The sequence below is a fragment of the Dasypus novemcinctus genome, chromosome 20 (assembly GCF_030445035.2).
Source record: "Dasypus novemcinctus isolate mDasNov1 chromosome 20, mDasNov1.1.hap2, whole genome shotgun sequence".
NCBI lineage: Eukaryota > Metazoa > Chordata > Mammalia > Cingulata > Dasypodidae > Dasypus > Dasypus novemcinctus.
This window is the reverse complement of record NC_080692.1, coordinates 30,081,476-30,102,577: the sequence shown is the minus strand read 5'-3', so window position 1 is coordinate 30,102,577 and position 21,102 is coordinate 30,081,476. Positions and strand designations below refer to the sequence as shown.

General features: G+C 35.7%; 1 protein-coding gene across 3 annotated transcripts in view; it reads left to right on the top strand.

The window, feature by feature from the left end:
* LOC101442018 (ovostatin-like) overlaps positions 1–21,102 on the top strand; it is a 62,559-nt gene that overhangs the window by 16,718 nt on the left and 24,739 nt on the right. For 2 of the 3 annotated variants that reach the window (XM_058282757.2, XM_058282756.2), the window contains exons 10-22: positions 250–359; positions 4,522–4,680; positions 5,028–5,258; positions 8,902–8,962; positions 9,521–9,666; positions 10,003–10,152; positions 10,847–11,014; positions 11,644–11,737; positions 15,061–15,175; positions 16,335–16,563; positions 19,128–19,254; positions 19,625–19,743; positions 20,245–20,296. In XM_058282757.2, coding sequence (XP_058138740.1) covers positions 250–359; positions 4,522–4,680; positions 5,028–5,258; positions 8,902–8,962; positions 9,521–9,666; positions 10,003–10,152; positions 10,847–11,014; positions 11,644–11,737; positions 15,061–15,175; positions 16,335–16,563; positions 19,128–19,254; positions 19,625–19,743; positions 20,245–20,296 — 1,761 coding nt within the window. The remainder of the gene's footprint in view (positions 1–249; positions 360–4,521; positions 4,681–5,027; positions 5,259–8,901; positions 8,963–9,520; positions 9,667–10,002; positions 10,153–10,846; positions 11,015–11,643; positions 11,738–15,060; positions 15,176–16,334; positions 16,564–19,127; positions 19,255–19,624; positions 19,744–20,244; positions 20,297–21,102) is intronic. The other variant, XM_058282758.2, reaches the window with a different exon arrangement.

Sequence of the window (21,102 nt, the reverse complement as noted above, 5' to 3'; positions counted from 1 at the left end):
ATGAATGAAGTTACTAAGCCCTCAAAATGGCATGTGAGTGGATTGCATAATTATCAGCATCACCAAGGGAATGAGAAGCTTTTAGTTTTTTTCCCATCTTTGTTCATTTTCTTTTATAAAAGATATGTATTCAAATTGCTTCGGATGTGGAAACTATTGAAAAGAATGGTGGACATTTGTGGGTTTTTTCTGTAGCTCTCTTTGGCTGTTGTTTTGTGATATTTTCCTAATAATCTTATTGGACCCTAGGTGTGCAACATACACGGGCTGCATCCATATACATAGAGTCATCAATGGTGAGGATTAGCTTTGAGAATATGGATAGAACCTATAAGCAGGGACTTCCTTATTTCGGTCAGGTAAGAGAAGCAATCATTTCTTTACATGCTCATTCATTAATCCGCTTTCATTCATTTGTTCATTTGTTCATTCATCCACAGCTATTTCCTGAGAAGTTACTCTGTGAGAAGCTCTGGGCTAAGCATAGTAGGGTATCCTACATTGTAGGTTTTCACAGGTTTGTCTAGGTTTATGCCTTTTGTCAAGGTGTCATTATTAATACACTGTAAAAATGTTCAGGCTTGGACAAAAGATTCTATGATCCCTGTAAGTATTGCAGATATAAGGGGTATAAGGGATAGCCAGGCACTGTCCATGCCCTCATGGAGTATAGAGTTTAAAAGAGAAAATAGACATAAACTACACAATTTCACAAATAATGATTTAATTCTAGTCATGATAGGTGATATGTCAGGGAAATATTGACCATTTAACTAATCTACATCCAGGTCAGCATTTTCGTTTCCTAGGCTGCTCAAACAAATACCATAAAATGGTTCTGCTTAAGCAATGGGAATTTTTATATGTTCACAGTTTTGAGGCTAGAAAATGCCCAAATCAAGGCGCCATCAATTTTTATTTTTAAAGCATTCTCCTTGTTTCTATTATCACAAAAAAATAATTCCTTGAAGACATTGAAATTTCAAATTCTCCAGTTGTAATTATTAAATATATTTTCAGTTTATTGCAAAAAGATAGAATTAAGGCCCATACATTATATTGGTTGATATATCTCCTAACCCTGTTTAAAATAAATAGGATCTTCTTCCCTCTCTCTTTTGTTATCTTGAAACAAATTTATTGAAGAAATTGTGTAATTTGTTCTGCAGCATTTCTCTAAAGTTAGGTTTTTCTGACTGCATTCCCCTGCTTTCTTTAACACTTTCCTCTGTCCCCTGTATTTCCTGTAAACTAGTGGTTAGGTTTTGAGACTTGATCAAATTCAAGTTCAGTTACCTTGTAGGGGTTGAGATGCACAAGCATACAGGAATAGTGGTATGCACACTTTCTGTCACTCTTTTTGTGTTGTTAGTAGCCATTAAAAAAAAATTACTAAGATTCATCATGTCCCTAAGCCATCATTTCTCAACCTTGGCACTACTGAAATTTTGGGCTAGCTAATGTTTTGTTGTGAGGGCTACCCTGGTAGGATTTTAGCAACATCCTGGTCTCTACCCACTAAATGCCAGGAGAACCTCTGCACATACACACACACACACACACACACACACACACACACGAGAGAGGTGGGAACCAAAAAATGTCTCCAAACATTGTCAAAGGGCCCCTGGGGCCAAACCTTATTAACCAATAAATTAAGAAGTAATAAAAATAGAATATTGCAACTCCTAGAATAGTGGTTCTTAACCAGGGGTGATTTTTGTTTTAAAACGCTACCTCAGTTCCATTGTTCCATCTAAAAAACTAACGTTAATTCCTTAAAATCTTCTAGCCATGCTCCAAACTCAACTCATTGAATTCATTTATGTCTTCTTCTCTAGCACAGGACCTGGGAGCTGGGAATTTATTTTTGTGTGAACCTAAACCCTAATCTCTCAGGCTCAGATCCTTCCCACCTCTTCTGAGAGCTGCTGAACACATAGAGGTGGAGTACTATTTAATCCATGGTCAGGGACTTCAAGACACAGCCTCCTGTAAAGGAGAACTAGGAAAGCCGAATGAAGGGGTTCTAAGTTGTCCTGGAGGTAGGGGGAGAAGGTACCTACATGAATCAGGCATCCTTGGATAAACTAGTCTGCTCTGTCGTAACACAGGTGCAGATACCCAGCCTGGACAGATCTCCTTTTTTAGCATTTGTGAAAGTTAGATCTTGACAACCAACATAAAGGCTCCAATCTCCTGGATCATTTTAGGGGGACCAATGTCAGCCTTAGGCTGCTACTTTAGTTCAAAACTATGGTAGGTTCTGGATTTAGGGTCTTTTTGTGGTGGCAAAATGCCATTATCACCTCCTGGAGCTGTGCCAATATAAACAAGGCAGTCTCTTTCTCCTTCTGGAAAGGGGGCTGGTTACTCTGCAGTGAAGGAGAGCACTCTGCTAGCTACATTCTCAGAAATTACCGATAATGTATCTGGCCATGAATTCTGTGATAAGGGCAATAAGCACATGGCTCAGCATTGCTAGGTCTTTTGAAGGTTAAGTTTTATTCCCAGAATAGAGGGACTTTCAAGACTCCAGGGGTAATGTCTCCAGAGGTAGCTGTGGACTAACAGGAAAATTTCTTCCTAAGTGATAGACGCAGCATCAGTGGACGGCTGAAATGATCGTCCATGAGAGTTCAGGACACACAACAAACACACATGCCGCAAGGAACATCCACAGAGTATGGCATATCTGGTCCCTAAAGACTATCCTGGGCTGGTGCCACTGGTCAACATTATTGGGTATGGGGACAAAGAAAGAAAGGAAAGCCCTTGGGAACCTTGTGGATTTTTCTGTTTCCCAAGATTAGAAAGGGCTCAAAGGAGCTGATTTCTAGCCAAGTTGCAGTAAAATTAGAACCTCTGCGTAGCAGGCTGTCATGACTCCATGGCATGTAGATTGCTGACATATGTCAATTTTTTTTTACAAGATAAGGTCTTGAGATAGAGGTGAATTATTAAGCTAGAAAGATAGTACAAATGAGGCATTAGGCTAAAGATGCCAACCACAAAAAATAAGGGCTTACTTGAACCAATGGGGAAATGATGGGGGTGGGGTGGGCAGGAATAAGAAAGCAGAAGGCTTTCAGCAGAAATTAGCTGAAATGCAAAGAGGGCGTCTAAAATAGCTCTTTAGGATTACAGAAGCCTCAGGTGTTATAAAGAAGGATGCTGTTAAAAATTCCAAACTGGCGCAGACACGGATGCTGATGTGGTATTTAGTGCAAATATGCCAATCTGGGGAGGCAACTTAAAGACTATCATTGCCTGTACTAGTAAAACAAGGTGAAGATTTCTAGCAAATACCCATGGTTTATTACAGTATTCAACAAAAGTTTAAGGGAGAAGAAAGATAAATTAAGTTTTGCATTTCAGGAAATTTGGTTAGTCACCAGTATGGAAAAAGAACAGACAGGGGCAACAGAGAAGAGAGTCATTGGATAGGAGGCAATTAAATGTGACAGGAAACAAACAGGATGACAAATGGACATAAGACAATAGCAATGGCAATTCTGGATAGTTTGCTAGGGCTGCTATGACAAATACCATAAAATGGGTAGGCTTAAACAACGGAATTTATAGTCTTGTGGTTTTGGAAGCTAGAAATTCAAAATGAAGGTCTCATCAGGCTGTGTTTTCTCCCAGTGGGGTACATTCTGGTGCTGGCTTGCTGTAATCCTTCCACTTCCTTGGCTTGCCTCTCTGCCTCTGCCACGTGGTCTCTTCCTTTGGCTTTCTCTAACTGTGTTTGAACTTCCTCTGCTTTATAAGGACTTCAATGATGTGGTTTAAGGTTCACCCTGATTCAATTTCACCTAATAGTATCTTCAAAAATCCTATTCATGTAGAAGTCCATACCTTAACAAATAATAATATCTTCGAAGATCCTATTCACAAATAAGTACACACCTTAACAAATAATATCTTCAAAGAGCCTAATCACAAATAAGTTCTCACCCACAGGAAGGCAGATTAAGACTAGAACAGATTAAGTCTTTTAGTGGGGTACATGACTCAATCCCAAAGGCAATGAATATGGTCAATTGGAAACAGAAGATGTTAAAAATAATAATAAAATTGAGAGTACTTTTTCAACAACTAAAAATGTGGTGAAAGAAAAGAACTAGGATATCCCTGAATTGTTGAATTGGTAGCTAAATGAATGAATGGTTGGGTTAATCCCTGAGATTAATGAGAAAGAAAGAAGGGACGATTGAACAGATAGGTAATTCAATTTTGAGGATTTCTTAAATATTTTTATTATAAAATTTTGAGGATGCAAGTAAAGATATCGGCCTGAGTTTCAAGAGAACTTTACGGGTGTGAGAAATAAATTTAGGGCCATTAATATATTTATAGTATCTTAACTGTCACATACTTGACAACAGTAGATGAAACTAGCCAGAAAGTACACACACGACAAGGAAAGAGGAATGTTGACACCAGAACCTCGGCTTATGAAGAAAAAAATGATTCCCAACTTTAGTAAATGCTTCAAAAATTTCTTTTCTTTCTCAGATTAAATTGCTTCTTCCAGATTACTCTCCTGTCCCAAATCAAGTTGTCCTGTTGCACCTGAAGAACAAAATTGTTGGCAACTATACAACAGATGTAAATGGCATTGCCCAGTTTTCCTTGGATACATCTGAGATGACATGGCCAAATATGACTTTGGGAGTAAGTTAGCTAAAAGCAAGTTGAAAAGAAAATACTGTATTTGCTATCTAATGTTTAGGTCTATGTTAAAGGATATTTATGGAGCAAAAATGGAAATTGTAGGACAGAAAAGAGTAAAAATTTTAGAGAAATAATATTAAGTGATAACTTTGTGAAAGCCATATACTGGTCACTCTAGAATATGACTACAAAGTAGGAATGGGGAATTAGGTTAAACTGAATGTAGAAGAACCAAGAAATTTTCATGTAGAGAGAGAGCAGCATGATGATAAACCATCTTCTAAAATATTGTTTGACTTCTCTTTTTCTTTATCCCATAATATCTCTAAATTTGACACTTTATCTAGGCAACCTACAAAACCAGTGAATACTGCTATGCTCGTGACTGGGTGTTGCCTTATTACCCAAAGGCAGAGTTCTTGGTTCGCCGATTTTACTCCAAGTTTAATAGCTTCCTAAAGATTGTCCCTGTAACAGAAAAACTGAAATGCAACCAGAAGAATCACGTGGCAGTGCACTACCTTATGAATACGAATAACCTTCAAGACAAAGCCTACACAGCAACCTTCAATTATCTGGTATGTGCTAAAAATATTCTTCCACAACAAAAATAATTTCTTGATTTTCAAACTTCTTGGAACTTAATGTAAACCTTATATCATGGTAAATTTCAAAGTAAATGCAAAACATATAACTGACAGAACTGAAGTTTCTGTTTAAAAACTATACAAGACAGGCCAAGTCATCATACTCTCATCCACTTCATTTTTCTCACCATACTTTTTCCATAGTCTGTCATTTCCATTTTAACATATCTGAGATCAAATCATGCTTTAACCTCTAGAGAACTTTAATTTTTTAGTCTAATGAAAATAATCTAATCAGAGGGATGTTAAGAGAATTAAATGCAATAATACATATAAAAGCCCTTTGGACAATGCCTTGTCCATGAAAAGTGCTCATTAATTATTATAATGAAGTATATTTTATTATTTTATGTTGTCTAACTGGATGCATGGTCCTTTATTAAGATTGATAAGGATGATGTAAAATTAAAGAAACATGAATTAATTCAATCAACAAACATCATTAGAAGCTTTTCATGGCTCTGGGAATAGAAACAGAGAAAGTGCAGTTGGAGACAAAACATTAAATTATAATGACATAAATGCAACAAATGAAATGTGTGCAGTCAGAAGGGTGATACAGAAGAATCAATGCTTAACTCTAGCTAGGACAATGATCCCCAAGTTAGGGCATCATCCTGAACTAGGAATGGGTTTAGAAATGCAGATTATCAGGTCCCACCCTGGACCTATAGTCTCAGAATCTCTGGGGTGATACCCAGCAACTTTGTTTTAACAGATGATTCTAATGTATACAAAAGTTTGGGAATTACGCTTAGGAAATATGCATAGATTTCCTCATACATACGAGTGAGGATATGCCTAACCAGGGTTTGGTAAGGAGAAGTAGGAGTCTCCCTAGCTGACATGGAGGCAAATTTAGGTTTGTTGGAGAAAATAACATATGAAAGGTCATAGAGGTCTGAAGTACATTGTAGTTCTGGGAACTAATAGTGTTTGGATAGATCTACATGCAGTGTGAACGTAGTACAACAAAATTTCTCCTGTTTATCAAACTTGGAATCTTAGAAAAACCTTTGACACTTCTCTTTTCACCCTATTTACTGAATCACCATATCCTGCCAAGTTTTCTTTATATTCCTCTCACTTTTTTGCTGTTCATTCATCAAGTCCATATATAATAAAATACTTCAAATCAGTTTGGTATAGGCACCAAGCAGGCAAAATAGACCAGTCATAACTCCATTAAAGCCCTTTGCTAGGCCTGGTGTGGCCTATTTAGCTTGCGGGACAGAGGAGTCTATTGGGGTGAGTCCAAGGGAAGTAGGGTGTAGGTCTGAGAAACTAAGGTTCTTTACCACCAATACTGAAATACTTCACTATTTTAACAACACTATTGCCATAGTGCTGAGTGAGGAGCACCAAGCATCCTTGGGAAGAGAAGCTGAATCTAATTAGTCTTTAGAAGACATCCAGCCTCCCAGAGTTAGGTTCCTCCCCTCCCCTCCTTCTACCCCTGCCCACCTAGGTATCCCATATCTCCCACTTCTGAGCAGAGCCATTCTGCAGTTCCATGGGCTGAATTGAGTTGTCATCAGCTTCCTCTTGAAATAGCTTATGTTTATTTTTTCTCTTCTCCTATAAGGGCTTAACAATTACTTCACCTGATTTCTATTTTAAAAGATAGCGCAGAGTTCCCTCTGTTTCCTAATGTAATTAAACAAGGAGTTTGTCCTTCTTTCCCTCCTCTACCTCCCTCCCTCCTTCCTCACTCTCTTCCTTTCTCTCTTCCTCTTCCTTTCTCACTTTCCCTTCCTTCCTTTATTCTCTCCTTTCCTTCCTTCTTTCCTCCTTTTCTTCTCCTTCCTTCCTTTTCAGTTTTTGTTTTTCTTGCTCTTTCCAAGGCCTTTTATAGAAAAGAGAACACAGAACTCTTAAATCTGGAAATCTAGACTAATTTCTTCCCAAAGCAACAAGGATTATTTCACTCCCCTAATTGAAATACATTCAGTGGCTTCCTATTACTATTAAAATAAATCCCAAACTCCTTGTCCTTGCCTGCCAGGCTTTACCTCTCTGTCTCTTGGAAAACTTGCCAGTGCCATTTGCCATTATTCTGCACTGTGACTTCCTTCTTTGCAGACACAGTGGTCTTTCATGTTTATGGACAGACAAGCTCTTTTCTGTCTCAGGAGCTTCCCACATTCTTTTCCTTATGCCCATCATACTCTTCCTTCCCAACTGCACCACTACCACCCCAACTGCCTACACTCTATTTGCTTAGATGATCCTCTTCATCATTCGATTCTTGGCTTAAATGAAACTCTCTAAGGAAACCTTCTCTGCTCACCCAGACAATTCAAGTCATTGTACTGTTCAGCTCTACATATCCTTTCCTAATCAATGGGCTTGTTTCTCCTCACATTACTTATCAAAGTCTGTGCACATGTCTTTGTTTATGTGATTGCTTGCAAATTGCCTCTCACTCTTCTGTAACCTCTAGGAGGTCAAGGACTGGGTTTGGAGAGTGCACAACATCAAGTACATAAAAGTACAGTATTTCAAAATGAATTCTTTATTATGCTTTTAAAAGGCAGCATAACTGTGTGAACGTGGGTAAATACCTTTACCTCTTCGTTCTTCCTCAGTTTCCCCATCTGTTATAATATCTTACTGTTTTGAGGAGTCAAAGAGTTAATATACACAACAGTATTCAGAACTGTGGCCAAAAGGCTTATTAAATATTGAGTCTCATTCCTCTTTGCACTCTTACATTACCAAATACAGTATCTTACAATTAGCAGAGACTCAATTTTCCTTTAGGATTTAATTACCAAAACAACACACTCCAGATAGTTAAAGCAATTTGAGAGTTCAGTGAAATATTGACAATAGTAGGATTACCTGGTCCTGCAGTTTCAGGTTATATGATTTTATAGAAATTTAAATTTTCTCCGAATTTCAGCATCTCTTTAGATAATACTCTGAGACTTTACTCTGAAATACAATGGTTTTCTTAACAGAGGTCACATCTCCAGCCTTTGTTTGTACTTTAGAGATTACAAGTAAAGCGTGTTGATGTAAATTTGCACAAGGTTGTTGATAAAAGCGAAGTGAGAGAAGCTTTCTTCTGTGACACCCCCTCCTTTTTTATTTTTCTTCTTAAATTTTGATTGGAGATGGATGAGCATTCCTTACTTACACCGTTTGGGTCAAACAAATCCATCACCCAGAAAGACCTTTCAAGCACTGGGAGACTCTTGATAATGTATTTGTGTAGTTTTGTTTTATTAAAGTAAATGCATTTAATTATTAATATAATTCAATACTTTCAAATATGAGTGGAAATTGTTTCACGTATAGGAAACAAACAAACATATAACAAACATAGGGAATTGTTTGTTTTGGAATGTGGGATATTAAATTGCTTTAGAGAAATGTATCCAAGATGCCTAAATTCTGTTGAATATAATTATTAGGGTTATAAGCTCATTTACAGGTATCCTATTTCACACATGAACTTGTTCAATTTTATTGTTCAGACCAAATAAAGAGGTAAATGACAGAAGTCTATAATGAAATTAAATTAGGTTACTTTTGCCTCAAGTTTATTATAATATTTTCATTCTTCTAGGTAATTGCGAAAGGTGTAATCGTGCTTCATGGACAATATAAAGCCCAGATCAGTGATAATGGTGAGGCCCATCATTTTAGCATAGAATTTAATGCAACTAGAATGTTTTAATGTGGGTGTATATTACATTTTTCTTTAAAATCATAGCCCCTCATTTTTAGGGTTGTTTACTGTCCCAAATCAATGTTTGAGAATGTGTAAAAACATATGAATATGAATAGGCTTAATTTCAAAGAAAAAATGTATTAGTTAATAAATATTTATATTAATTATAACTAAAGCACTATTGTAAGGGACAGGGTCACTGACCCTTTCCTTTCTCTTCCAAGAAAAACAGTATCTTTACATTGAAACAAGGAAGAATTTTAAAAGTGAAACAAAGTAAGACTTTGAATTTGAAACATTAAGGAATGCCCAGCTGTCATTTTCTTTTATATTTTATTAAAGAGTTGGGTGACCTCCTTCTGGAAATGCTTTATGAATTAGTTTGTTAGATTAGGTATCCTCTTGTTCGCTGGCAGTGGGTGAGACGGCTAGAAATTCATGGAGGGTTTTGCTAGCTAAAGGAGTCGGCAATTTTACTAAGACACTTTTCTAATTTGATCTTCTCTTTTCACAGCCAAAACTGGCACATTTTCCATCTCTATAGAAGTTAGCACTAAGTTATTTCCCTCTGCAGTTATGCTTGTCTACAGTTTACATCCTGGAGCAGAAATGATGACCGACAGTACCAGACTGAAAATGGAAAAATGCTTCAATAATAAGGTGAGGGGGAAAAATTCCCCTTCAGAATTGTTCAAGTGTTGGAAAACTGAGGAGAATTTGGAACATGTTGGCTTGAGAAAATTCCCAATTTCTCTGAGAACTGGAAAAGAAAACTAGTATGGTAAAGTTAATACACGGGGGGATTAAAGAATACCAGGATTACGGCCTCCACTTTGAAAGTTGTTCCCTTTCTTCTAAGTTCCAGATGCCATTTGGAGGGTAACTCGATTAGAAGACATACCTAAATGGTATGTGCATTTGAAAAAACTAAGGGTAGTCTGAAAGAATCTCATATGGCTTCCCATCCCTTGTTCTTTGTTCTATTATCATTTTCAGGTCGACTTAAATTTCTCTGAAGAAAAAAGTTTACCGGGATCCAGTATCAGCCTTCAAGTCTCAGCTGCGCCAAACTCTCTTTGTGCCCTTTTGGCTCTAGATCAAAGTATATTGCTACATAGGGCTCATGATCAGCTATCAGAACAAAGTGTAAGTGATTGAAACTACTTTTATTTACCATCCACTCTAAGTTTTATGTCTTTACCTCAGATAAAAATGGGAAAACTTAAATAAACGAGGGAACCAAGAAATTGGCAAAAGTCCACTTGGAATAAAAAGTATTTTAGGTTGGAAATCATGTGAAATGAACTACACTAATTCTCTTGTGGTAAAAGGAAGCAACACTTTTAAAACAAATATTTACCGAACGTTTTCTATTCATAGCCATGCTACTGAGTATTCTGAAATACATTATTTCCTTTTATTTTTATATTAACTCTATGGAGTTGAAATTATATTTCCACTTTGACTAATGAATAATCTTAGGCTCAGGGAGATTTAATAAATTAACCAAGGGCGTTGTATGACAATGTCCTTGAATGATGACTCATCAAAGAATGTTGTGCTATCCCTTTATATGAAGTTCTTAAAATCCAGTTGATTCTCATCATTCTTTATTGGTTTTAATATGATTAAGCCAGTAATTGTGCAATTGATTATATGACAAATCAAAGTATTGATAGCCCTGTGATCCTATACTTTCCTAGTAGGTATTTTGTATAGATAAGATGACAATTTTCCTTAGGAATTTTACGATTGTATAGAAGATATATATATTTCTTGTGGGAAGAAAGGTAAATTATTATCCATTAAAAATACATCATTGATTTTTCTCTACCATTAGATATATAATCAGCTATATCATAGGGAACTGAGTGGCTATAATTTCAAAGGACATAACTTAGAAGATGGCCAAAAAGAACCATGTCTCAATGCTCAAATCCTTTACAAAGGAATTTATTATGAACCAACATCAGCTGACTTTGGAGAAGATGCCTATGACCTTGTGAGGGTAAGAAAATCATTAGTTAAAATGGTTAATACATGTGACAAAATCAAAATAAGAATACTAGAATGAAAACAGCAAGGAAATATTTAGAATGTGTCTTCATTAATCTAAGAATTCTCAGAGTATTGGTTTACAATGCAAGATAAAGAATATCTAAGAAAATTACCAGTTTTCCTGACACAATGTTGCCTGCATTATGTACTGGGCATCTAATATAAATTCCCAAACACTTTTCTCCTACCCCTACTCCCCAAATTGAAATTCTGTACTATCAATATATATATATGTTTAAAGTGTTTCCAAGTGGGCTTTTGTTCTAGTCCAACATAAAATGCCAAATTCAAGGCAGCAAATGTACAGTATAAGATTTTTTTTCATTCTTTCTCATTTAAAGATTTTCATCAACAGATGTTACTATTAAGGAAAAAGGGAGCAAAAGTCATTATAATCGGAGGAAATAAAGGAATTGAAAACATGGAATTTGGAAAATGGCTGTGAATTATGTCTAAATATATGACAATTAGAATTGGAAAAGTAAATAAAAGGGAATAAATATGTAAGGAAAACAAAAACTTGGTCTAAACTGCTAGTCTGTATTGTCATATGATCTAAAACTGATCTTGCTTTGCAAGGCAATGGGATTAAAAGTCTTTACCAACTCTCATCTCCGGAAACCAGTTCTGTGCAAGAAATCCAGATATCGTTATGATGGTCAAAGTTATTCAGGTGAGTCTTGATATAACATAGAGGACAGGTGATAGATTGTAATTTCTTAATTTTGCAAAGCATTTTTGGGAAAAAGGAGAGGTTTTTTGTTTGTTGTATTTATTTTCCCCTGATACAGAATATTGGTGACATAGTGACAATATAGAGTATATGTAAAGAATATATTGAGACTATAGCAGGAGAATCTTTATATTCAGGAAGTTTACATTGAAGTGGGCTACAGACAATTCATAGAAACATAATTTCAGGTGGTAATAAGTGCTCTGATCATTGGTATTTCTTAAATAGTTACTCCAGGTTAATGATGAGGAAAATGATGCACGGAGAGATTACCTAACTTGCCCAGTGCAGCAGATAATTATTGGAAGAGACAGGATTGTAATCAAGGCACTCTGACCCCAAAGTACATGTTTTTTACCATTATATTGTACTCTTTCCAAAGAATTGCTATGGAGAAAATAAAACAAGAAAAAAGAAAAGAGCAGAACATGAGCATGCCATTTTAAATAAGATAGTCATAGAACACCTCTATGAAGAAATGATTTTTGATTAGAAATCTAGAAGATGTCAAGGACCATACAAAAAATTTTTTGAAAAAATTGAAAAATAGAGAAAATATATGAAGGCATGATATAAAGGAGGGGAAACAAATAGGTAAAAACTGTATGAAGAGATATTTAACATCACTAGTAATATCATAAAAAATAAAGGAACATCAAGAAACGAATTAACATATACACCAATTTCAAAAGGTTTAATTTCCTAGCTGCTAAAATAAATGCCATGTAGTGGATTGACTTAACAGTAACTTATTGGCTCATGGTTTCAGAAGTATTTTAGTTTGCAAAAGGCTGCCATGGCAGTGTGCCAGAAATGGGTTGGCTTTTACAATGGGAATCTATTAACTTAGAAGCTTACAATTTTGAGGCTGAGGTAAATGTCCAAATCAAAGTTTCATTAGGTGATGCTGTTTACCCTGAGGACTGGCTTCAGTGGTCCTGGATTCCTCTCTCATCTGGCAAGGCACCAGATGAGGCAAAGAGCAGCATCTGCTGGTCTCTGCCTTCTGCTGTAGGCGTGGTTACTTTCTGATCAGTCTGTGGCTTCCTCTCTCCTGGGTTCCATTGATTTCAACTTCTGGCTTCCAGGACTTTCTCTCTTAGCTTTGTGGAGTTTCTCTTTGTCTCTGCAGCCTTGCCAATTCTAGTTTATAAAGGACTCCAGCAAGAGGATTAAGACCCACCCTGGGCTACAACTTTCCTTAAGTAACCTAATCACATGACCCTTAACCAAATCTACCATAATCTAAGTTCTTACCTACGATAGGTTCACACCCACAGGACTGGACCAATTTAAGAATATAATTTCCTGGGATCCACAAAAGACTCAGACCATCACAAGAAGCTAGAAGACCTGCTCCTTTCCAGGGTGGTATCTTCTGGTTGGCTGACAATATTTGGGATTCCTTGATTTTTCTGTCACATGTCCTTTCTCTTCTGGGTTTCATTGACTCCTAGCTTCTGGTCACCCTCCATGACTTCTTTCTCCATCTGACTTTCACTCTGCTGATAAAGGACTCCAGTAATCCAGATTAAAGCCCGACAGGCTTTAGTTGGGCCACACCTTAACTGAAGTAACACCTTCAAGAGATTTATTCATGATAGATCCACATTAAGGAGCCACCCCCATGTGAGAAAAGTGTAGCCTACCCAGGAGTGGCACCACACACGTGAAAAGTTGTCACAGCAAGATGATGCAACAAAAAAGAAACACATATTCCCGGTGTCACTGAGAATGCAAGCAGACACAGTAGAACATACAGAGAATGGACACAAGAGAGCAGACAACTGGGGGAGGGGGGGAAGGAAGGGGAAGAGAAATAAATAAAAATTAAAAAAAAAATTCACCAAAAAAGAGACAACATGAATAAGATTTAAGCACAAAGTTATACATAGAAAATCTAAGAAACACAGTGAGATCTAAATTACAGTGTCATTTATATGACTTTAAAATAGATAAACACACTAAAACAATATTATATATCTGTGAAGCATATGTACAAATTGCATTAGTGTATTAGACAATGTGTTGCTTTTAGGAAAATGGGGAGAGGTAATATTTTAATATGCTATATGGACATTAATACATATTATTTTATATTAGTTTATTGACATAGGGAGAAATTCTTTGCAATGTATTTAATAAAAACAAAGAAAAATTAATTACTAGAATATACATAAAACTCCTACCTATTAATAAGAAAATGTCTGACAATGCTCTAGGGAAAGTTAAAAAGCTAATGAATGAACAGTGCACAGGAGAGGAAATATATATGATTAATAAACATAATAAAATTTGCTCAATCCTGTTAGAAATTCAGGAAATATAAATCAAATGTGGTACAATTTTTACTTCATAAAAATTTTTATTCTGGTAATGTCAAATAACAGATGCTCTCATGCCATTTGTTAGTGAAAATATAAATTGGTCTCCAAGGAGCTTTTTAATGGTATTTTTCATAAAGAAAAATGTACATACCCAATAATCCAGAGAGTATACATGTTGTGTTAACTGCAGAGAAGTAGTCGTACATTAGAATATCAATGAACAAAGATACTGAATAAAACAGGAAATAAATCTGAAAATTTGCCCATCAAGAAAGGTATAGGTAGCACCGTAAAACAGCTAAAAACAATGAAATAAATATATTTATATAAACATTAGTATAGTTCAAAAATAAATTGTTAAGGGAGAAAAACAATTTATTGAATGATAAATATACTACCATTTTAAAAATAAAAGAGAATAGAAAATAGACCTATATTTTCTACGGATACGTGGAAGATTACATACAAGAGGGGAAAAAATGCAAGGTTGGTGGTGAGGTCAAAGGGGGCCTCACTTTATTTGTAATGTTTTAATTATTTTATAGAACAGTGTATTCCCATATTACTTGTGTATGTACTTATAAGTACAATCTGTCAAAATATCAATGATAGATGATCACAGGGATGAATAGTTAATATTCTCTTACCTTTTTAGTAAGCATTATAAAATATTCATAGAAAATTCACCAAACCTAAGGTGAATCCTTTTATCTAGGAAAAGGATCTTAAAGCATCATAAAAAAATATTGTGAGGATTAAACGAATTAAAATATGTGAAAAGCATTTGTATAGCAAATGGAACATAGCAATAATTCAATGAATAATAACTTCTTTTATTGACTTGTGCTCAAAATATAAGTTCATTTGCCAAAAAGTTGAATTTGACTTTTTTCTATATGAAATAGTTTATTGTTCATAATGTGTTTTGTCTTCTAGGAATACATTCAGAGGTAGATGCACGTTCTCAGACTTCTGAAAATGCTAACTCTTACACTGAGACTCTGACGACATCATTTCTTGAAACTTGGCTTTGGAAACTTGTCACAACTGAGTGAGTTTTTTTATTGTTTTCCTGTACTTAATTATTTTTTTCTTTTTACCTGAAAAACTGAGGAAAAATATCCATAAATACTTCTCAGCCTTAACAAAATAAATGTGCCCCAAAGTAAGAAGCTTAAAAGAGCATGTTGAAAACTCTTCAGAGCCTCTGATAGGCTTCTACTAAGTCCTCTCTTTTCATCCTTTTAAATTCTCCTTCTTTCATTTTTACTTACTTCTTTTCCTTATTCTGTTACTTTTTATTGTATATTTTTATTAGAATCTGATATTGTGGGAAGAAAAGTTGTATGGGAGATCATGAAAATGTTTTCTCTTATATGAATGGTAAACATAATAATCACAAAATACATATGGCTGTAAGGGAGAAAGGAGAGAGGAAACAAAATGTGAAGTTAGCAAGAAGAGGCAAAGAATGGAAGAAATAATGAAAAAGAGATAGAAAAGGGAGGAGAGAGGTTGGGGAAAATGAGTTTCTAAGTAGGGACTGTAATAAATTCAAATATATGACATTTTAAAATTGTACGGCAGGGCTTATACTTCTAAAGTTGTCAGTAAAGTTGGATAAATGTGGCAAAACAAGTTTATGAGTAAATTAATCACTAATGCATGTATCCCAAGTAAATTAATGTCATTAGTTCATGTATCCCACCTATTCCAACATTTTTAAATACTTTGCTTCTAAGATCCATCAAAGTGTCTATCAATAATTAAAAAAAGAGAAATATACACAGAAAAAATGTATCTCTCTCAGTATTTTATAAGTAAGTGAGAGATCAATCCCTATGTCAAGTATTTCAACAATTTGTAATTTGGTAAAGATTATAAGGAAAGATAGATGATCAATAGAATTTAGAGTAAAAAGATACCTCAGAATTAAGAGACAAAATAGAGTCTAAGGAAAGTATAAATGAATAGAGGCTAGTACACCAAACACAGGGCTTGCCTTTGAGCTTCTTTAAAGATAAGGCATAACAAGAAACTAAAGAGAGGAAAAATGGGATTTATTTTAAAAAGAATTCTCCTTTTGTAGTTTAGCTGAGTGTTGACTAGTTCAAGAAAGGGATGCAAAGCTTTGAGTAAATGAATGATCCAGTTATTTCTTATGTGGTGACTGATCCTTTCTCCAGTGTTGTCTGAATCTTCTCCCTTAGCTCCACAGGTGTAGCCAAAATTCCTCTTACAGTTCCTGATACCATTGCACAGTGGAATGCCAATGGATTCTGCATTAACGATGAAGCTGGATTTGGCATCTCCGAAAACACCTCCCTCAATGTTTTTAAGCCCTTCTTTGTAGATCTTACTCTACCCTTTTCAGTTGTTCAAGGAGAAACGTTCACTCTGACGGCCAATGTCTTCAACTATATGAAAAGATGTATTCAGGTACTACCTTGAGTCTTTTTAGTAAATAGACATTTTTTTGTCAATAAATTGAACTTCGGGGGTACTTTATGTTTCCTAAGTATGTTTTGAAGAAATTGTATCAATCAGGATTCTCTAGAGAAACTAAACCAATAGGATATTGATTAGATCACTAAGTAGGTAGGTAGGTAGGTAAGTATATAGATAATAGATGATAGATAGGTAGGTAGGTAGGTAGATAGATAGATGGTATAAAGATATTTATTTTGAGTAATTAGCTCACGATTGTGGGGGCTAGCATATCCACAATTTGAAGGGCAGGTTGGCAATCTGAAAACTCACTCAGAAGTTGATGTTGCAGTCTTGAGTCCAAAATTTGTAAACTGGCTTCTGGAAACCCAGGCAGAATTTTATGCTGCAGTCTTTGCTCTTAAGGCCTTCAACTGATTAGATAATATCCATCCATGTTATGAAGGGTAATCTCCTTTACTTAGTCAACTAATTGTAGATATTAACCATACTTTACAAAATACTCTCACAGCAACATTTAGATTAGTGTTTAACTAAACAACTGGGTACTATAGCCTAGCCAAGTTGACACAATGAGACTAACCATCACAGATATTGTCGAGCTTTACACAGTCATGCCGTGGGGACTTTAGAAATATAAATTAGTATATCTGGATGGATGGATGACCAAAAGAGAACTGAAGACAAACTCGGAGGCATAAATTATCTTTTCCGTTTGTGTGTGTGGTGTGAGGAGGAATGATTGGATGAAGAGCTATCTAGCACCTTCAATTCTTCAACATATCCAAGAACTTAGTGGAAGGATTTGTTAAATAATCAAGCTGAATGTTATTAAATTAAGTTTTAAATCTGCTTACATTTCCCCTTGAAATTAGCTGAAGATGTGTAGAATATATAAATGACTTCTTAGTGGTTTCATGGGCTCTTGACCATTGGGCAATAACTGTGGAAAAGCAGCAATTTCTTAGAAGAAAAGCACAGACTTTTCCCTCTGGGTTAAGATCTTGGTTTTTACACTTCCTGGCACTACTGCTTTGAACAAGGTACTTAATCTTTCTAAACCTCAGTTTACCAGTGTGTAAAATGATGTTACTCTACATATTTGGCTGGATTCTTAAGAGCATTGAATAAAGTAATGTCAATGATGAGCCTTTCATAACATATTGCAAACACAGGCATTTGGATTATTTTCCCTTCTCTGTAGTCTTCAACTGAATGAAAAATTTTAGTAATATCTATAATGAAAGTATGGCCTTTTGCTATCTTATTGCTCACCTTTTATTTCAGTATGGTTTCAGCATGGTATGATGCTCAAACCCAACCCTTTATTGACATCCAATTATTTTATCAACCTAAGTAAAAAGCAATTACAGATTTACATAACCAAAATATCAAGTAAGATACTTGACCTATTAACATATTCTTGATTTAACTGAAACAGTTTATTGAAAAAAACCAGGTGTGTAAAAATCTATTAAGTTAACTGGGATTCAGCATTCAAGTAGCTAGTTTTTAGGGAAAAAATAATTTCTCACATTAAAGGAAGTTTTGTTCATTTGCTTCCTTGCTTGCTAATAAAAATTTTATTTCTAAGCCTGAGATGAATGCACTGTTCTAGATATTTTATATATGCTACCTGCTATAACAGACATAACAACTGTGAGCAAGAGAAAATAATGGGGGAAGTGGATTTGGCTCAACTGATAAGAGCATCCTCCTAACATATGGGAGGTCCAGGGTTCAAACCCAGGGCCTCCTGACTGGCGTGGTGAGCTGGCCCACATGCAGTACTGATGCGTGCAAGGAGTGCCATGCCACACAGGGGTGTTCCTTGCATAGCGTAGCCCCACATGCAAGGAGTGCACCCCATAAGGAGAGCTGCCCCATGCAAAAAAAGTGCAGCCTGCCCAGAGTGGCAGCTGCATACATGGAGAGCTGATGCAGCAAGATGATGCAACAACAACAAAAAGAGACACAGATCCCTGGAGCTGCTGACAAGAATGCAAGCAGACATAGAAGACCATACAGCAAATGGACACAGAGAGCGGACAATGGGGGAAGGAGAAGGAGGGGTTGGGGAGAGAAATAAAATAATATTTTATTTTATATAAATAATAAATATTTATTATTTATTAATAAATAAATAATAAGTCTTTTAAAAAAAGAGACAATAATGGCCCTAATTTACAGATAAGTGAAAGGAAACTGAGGCTCACAGTATGATAACTTGATCTACCCAGATTGATCAAAACATCTGCTTATTTTGTGATACTTTTCTAAAGTAGTATATTATTCTATGTGACTTAACTATTGTTTTTGTTTTTTTTCCAAAATAATAAGTCATGGGTCAATAAGTGCCAAAGGTCAGATTATAATAATTATGTAGCAGAGCTTTGAAGGTTTCTCCATGGCTGATAAGCTATTTTTCCCATGGTAGAAAATATGGAAGGTGAAGAATTCCTTTAGAACCTCTGGGACATACCTGGCTATATTATGTAAATGTATGGAAAGAACTGAATCTTCTCTTTTTCTCTTTTTGTATCTGGATCTCACAGATTAGTAATTATCTGGAAGCATCTAGCGCCTTCCAAGCCACACTTCTCTCAACTGGTGATGAAAATCATTGTATATGTGCCAATGAGAAAAAATCCGATGCTTGGCTGGTTACCCTGCAAACAGTGGGTAAGATTGTCAATTACTACGTATTTTTACATTCCTTTTAAATCTTCCTCAGAGTTTATGTTAGTCTATTTCTCTTTTACAGCTAATTCACACATTGCTGAGTACCACCTCACCTGTCCCTTCTTCTATTCGGATTATAGTCTTCTCTTTTACAACTCAGGTCTACTCTGCCTTCAGACAGGAGTCAGAGTTGGAATCAAATGCTAGCTTTAAGAGCTCTCATACTGTCCATGTCAAGTTCTTATCTCTCTTCTGTAAAATGTTTAATTTATAATTTAACTTAGAGCCTAGAATGATCTCTACCTCCTTGAATTACTTTCAGTCGAAGGAACCACTGAAACCCTGACATTTGTATTTCCTGCCATTCAAGGTACAGTCAATCTCACTATCAGTACTGAAACCCTGCAGAATAATAACTGTGGGAGTGGGTCACCCATGGCCTCGGATACTGCCTGGAGGGATACACTGATTAAGCCATTGCTGGTAGAGGTATGGCCTCAAAATAAAACTTATCAGCTTTGAAAATCTGTCTGTACTTCAAAATGCCATTTCATAGCTGACAGAAATAGGAACAAGCCATCTATCCAAAGAGACAGGACTATAATTTCAATCAAATTGGCAGACCAGGAAAAGACATTTAGTCTCCCCCTATAGAGAACCTTTGTAGTCAAAGGTAAAACATTCTTGAAAGAGAGAGTTGGAATTTTGTAGCTTGAAGGATATTTGAGAAAATCCTTGCCTTTAAATTTAGAAACACTCAACTTATTCTATTATAGCATGCAAAATCCAACTTATTCTATTACAACATGCAAAATCCATTAGTTCTTTCTGCATTAATTCAGGTTTAAGAGTTCATGTACTCATTATCTGGGATAGAATTTTATAGCTGATTTGTTCTTTTCAAATATTATCATTAACTTATGAATATTCTTATTTACTTGATATATGAAATTGATGACATCTTCCCTCTTTTCTTCTTCCAATGATTAGCCCGAAGGCACTGAAAGGGAGATAACACAGGGCTCCCTTATTTGCACACATGGTAAGTAGACACTTTTACCTGGTCTTGCTAATATGACACTATTGAATGAAACTTCTGTCTCTGTTTTGGAATTAATTGCTTTATTATTGATCTTTAGCAGCATGCTGCTATGAAAGATTAAACTACTTTCAAGTTTAAATATGCCATGAGCAAAATCAAAAGAACTTCCTCTTATTCCCTTCTCCCCAGTTTGGAAATACAAGTACACTGGACTTTCATTCAACTCTTATCTTACCCCTTAGTTCCTCTTCATTCAAGTCTTGATTTCTTCATTTAAAAATTTACTGTGATTACAAATATTCTGTCAAAAGACCCTAGTCAAAGTAGAACTGTTTCTATCTGCTTAAAACATTCATTTCAATGGGGCTTTTTCTTGTCATCCATCTCTGAGACAGATTCTTCCAAATCTTTCTTCTGAATAGCACACTTCAGAGGCCCACCCCTATCCAGGGCACTGACCCGTATCCATTGCCTACAAATATTTCTATTCCCAAAACTGCAGCAACTAGATTGCCTTATATATAGCACCTGGCCACAATTTGATTTTTCTGTTATCTAAATTACTTTGCAATTACTCCATCTGTAGTATTTTTTTTTTTTCATTCTAGAATTCCTTAGGCCCCTACAGTTGGAGAGGCCAGAGAGCTCATTTCATTTTCAATATATTATTACCTTAAGGAGCACACTCAGGTGTGGAGTTATTTCAATACTATGTGGAAATTATACTGACCTTGAATTCAAAACACCAGGGTCCAGAGTCTGTGTTCCATTACTGTTTGTGATCTTTTGTGATCTTCCAATTCCCT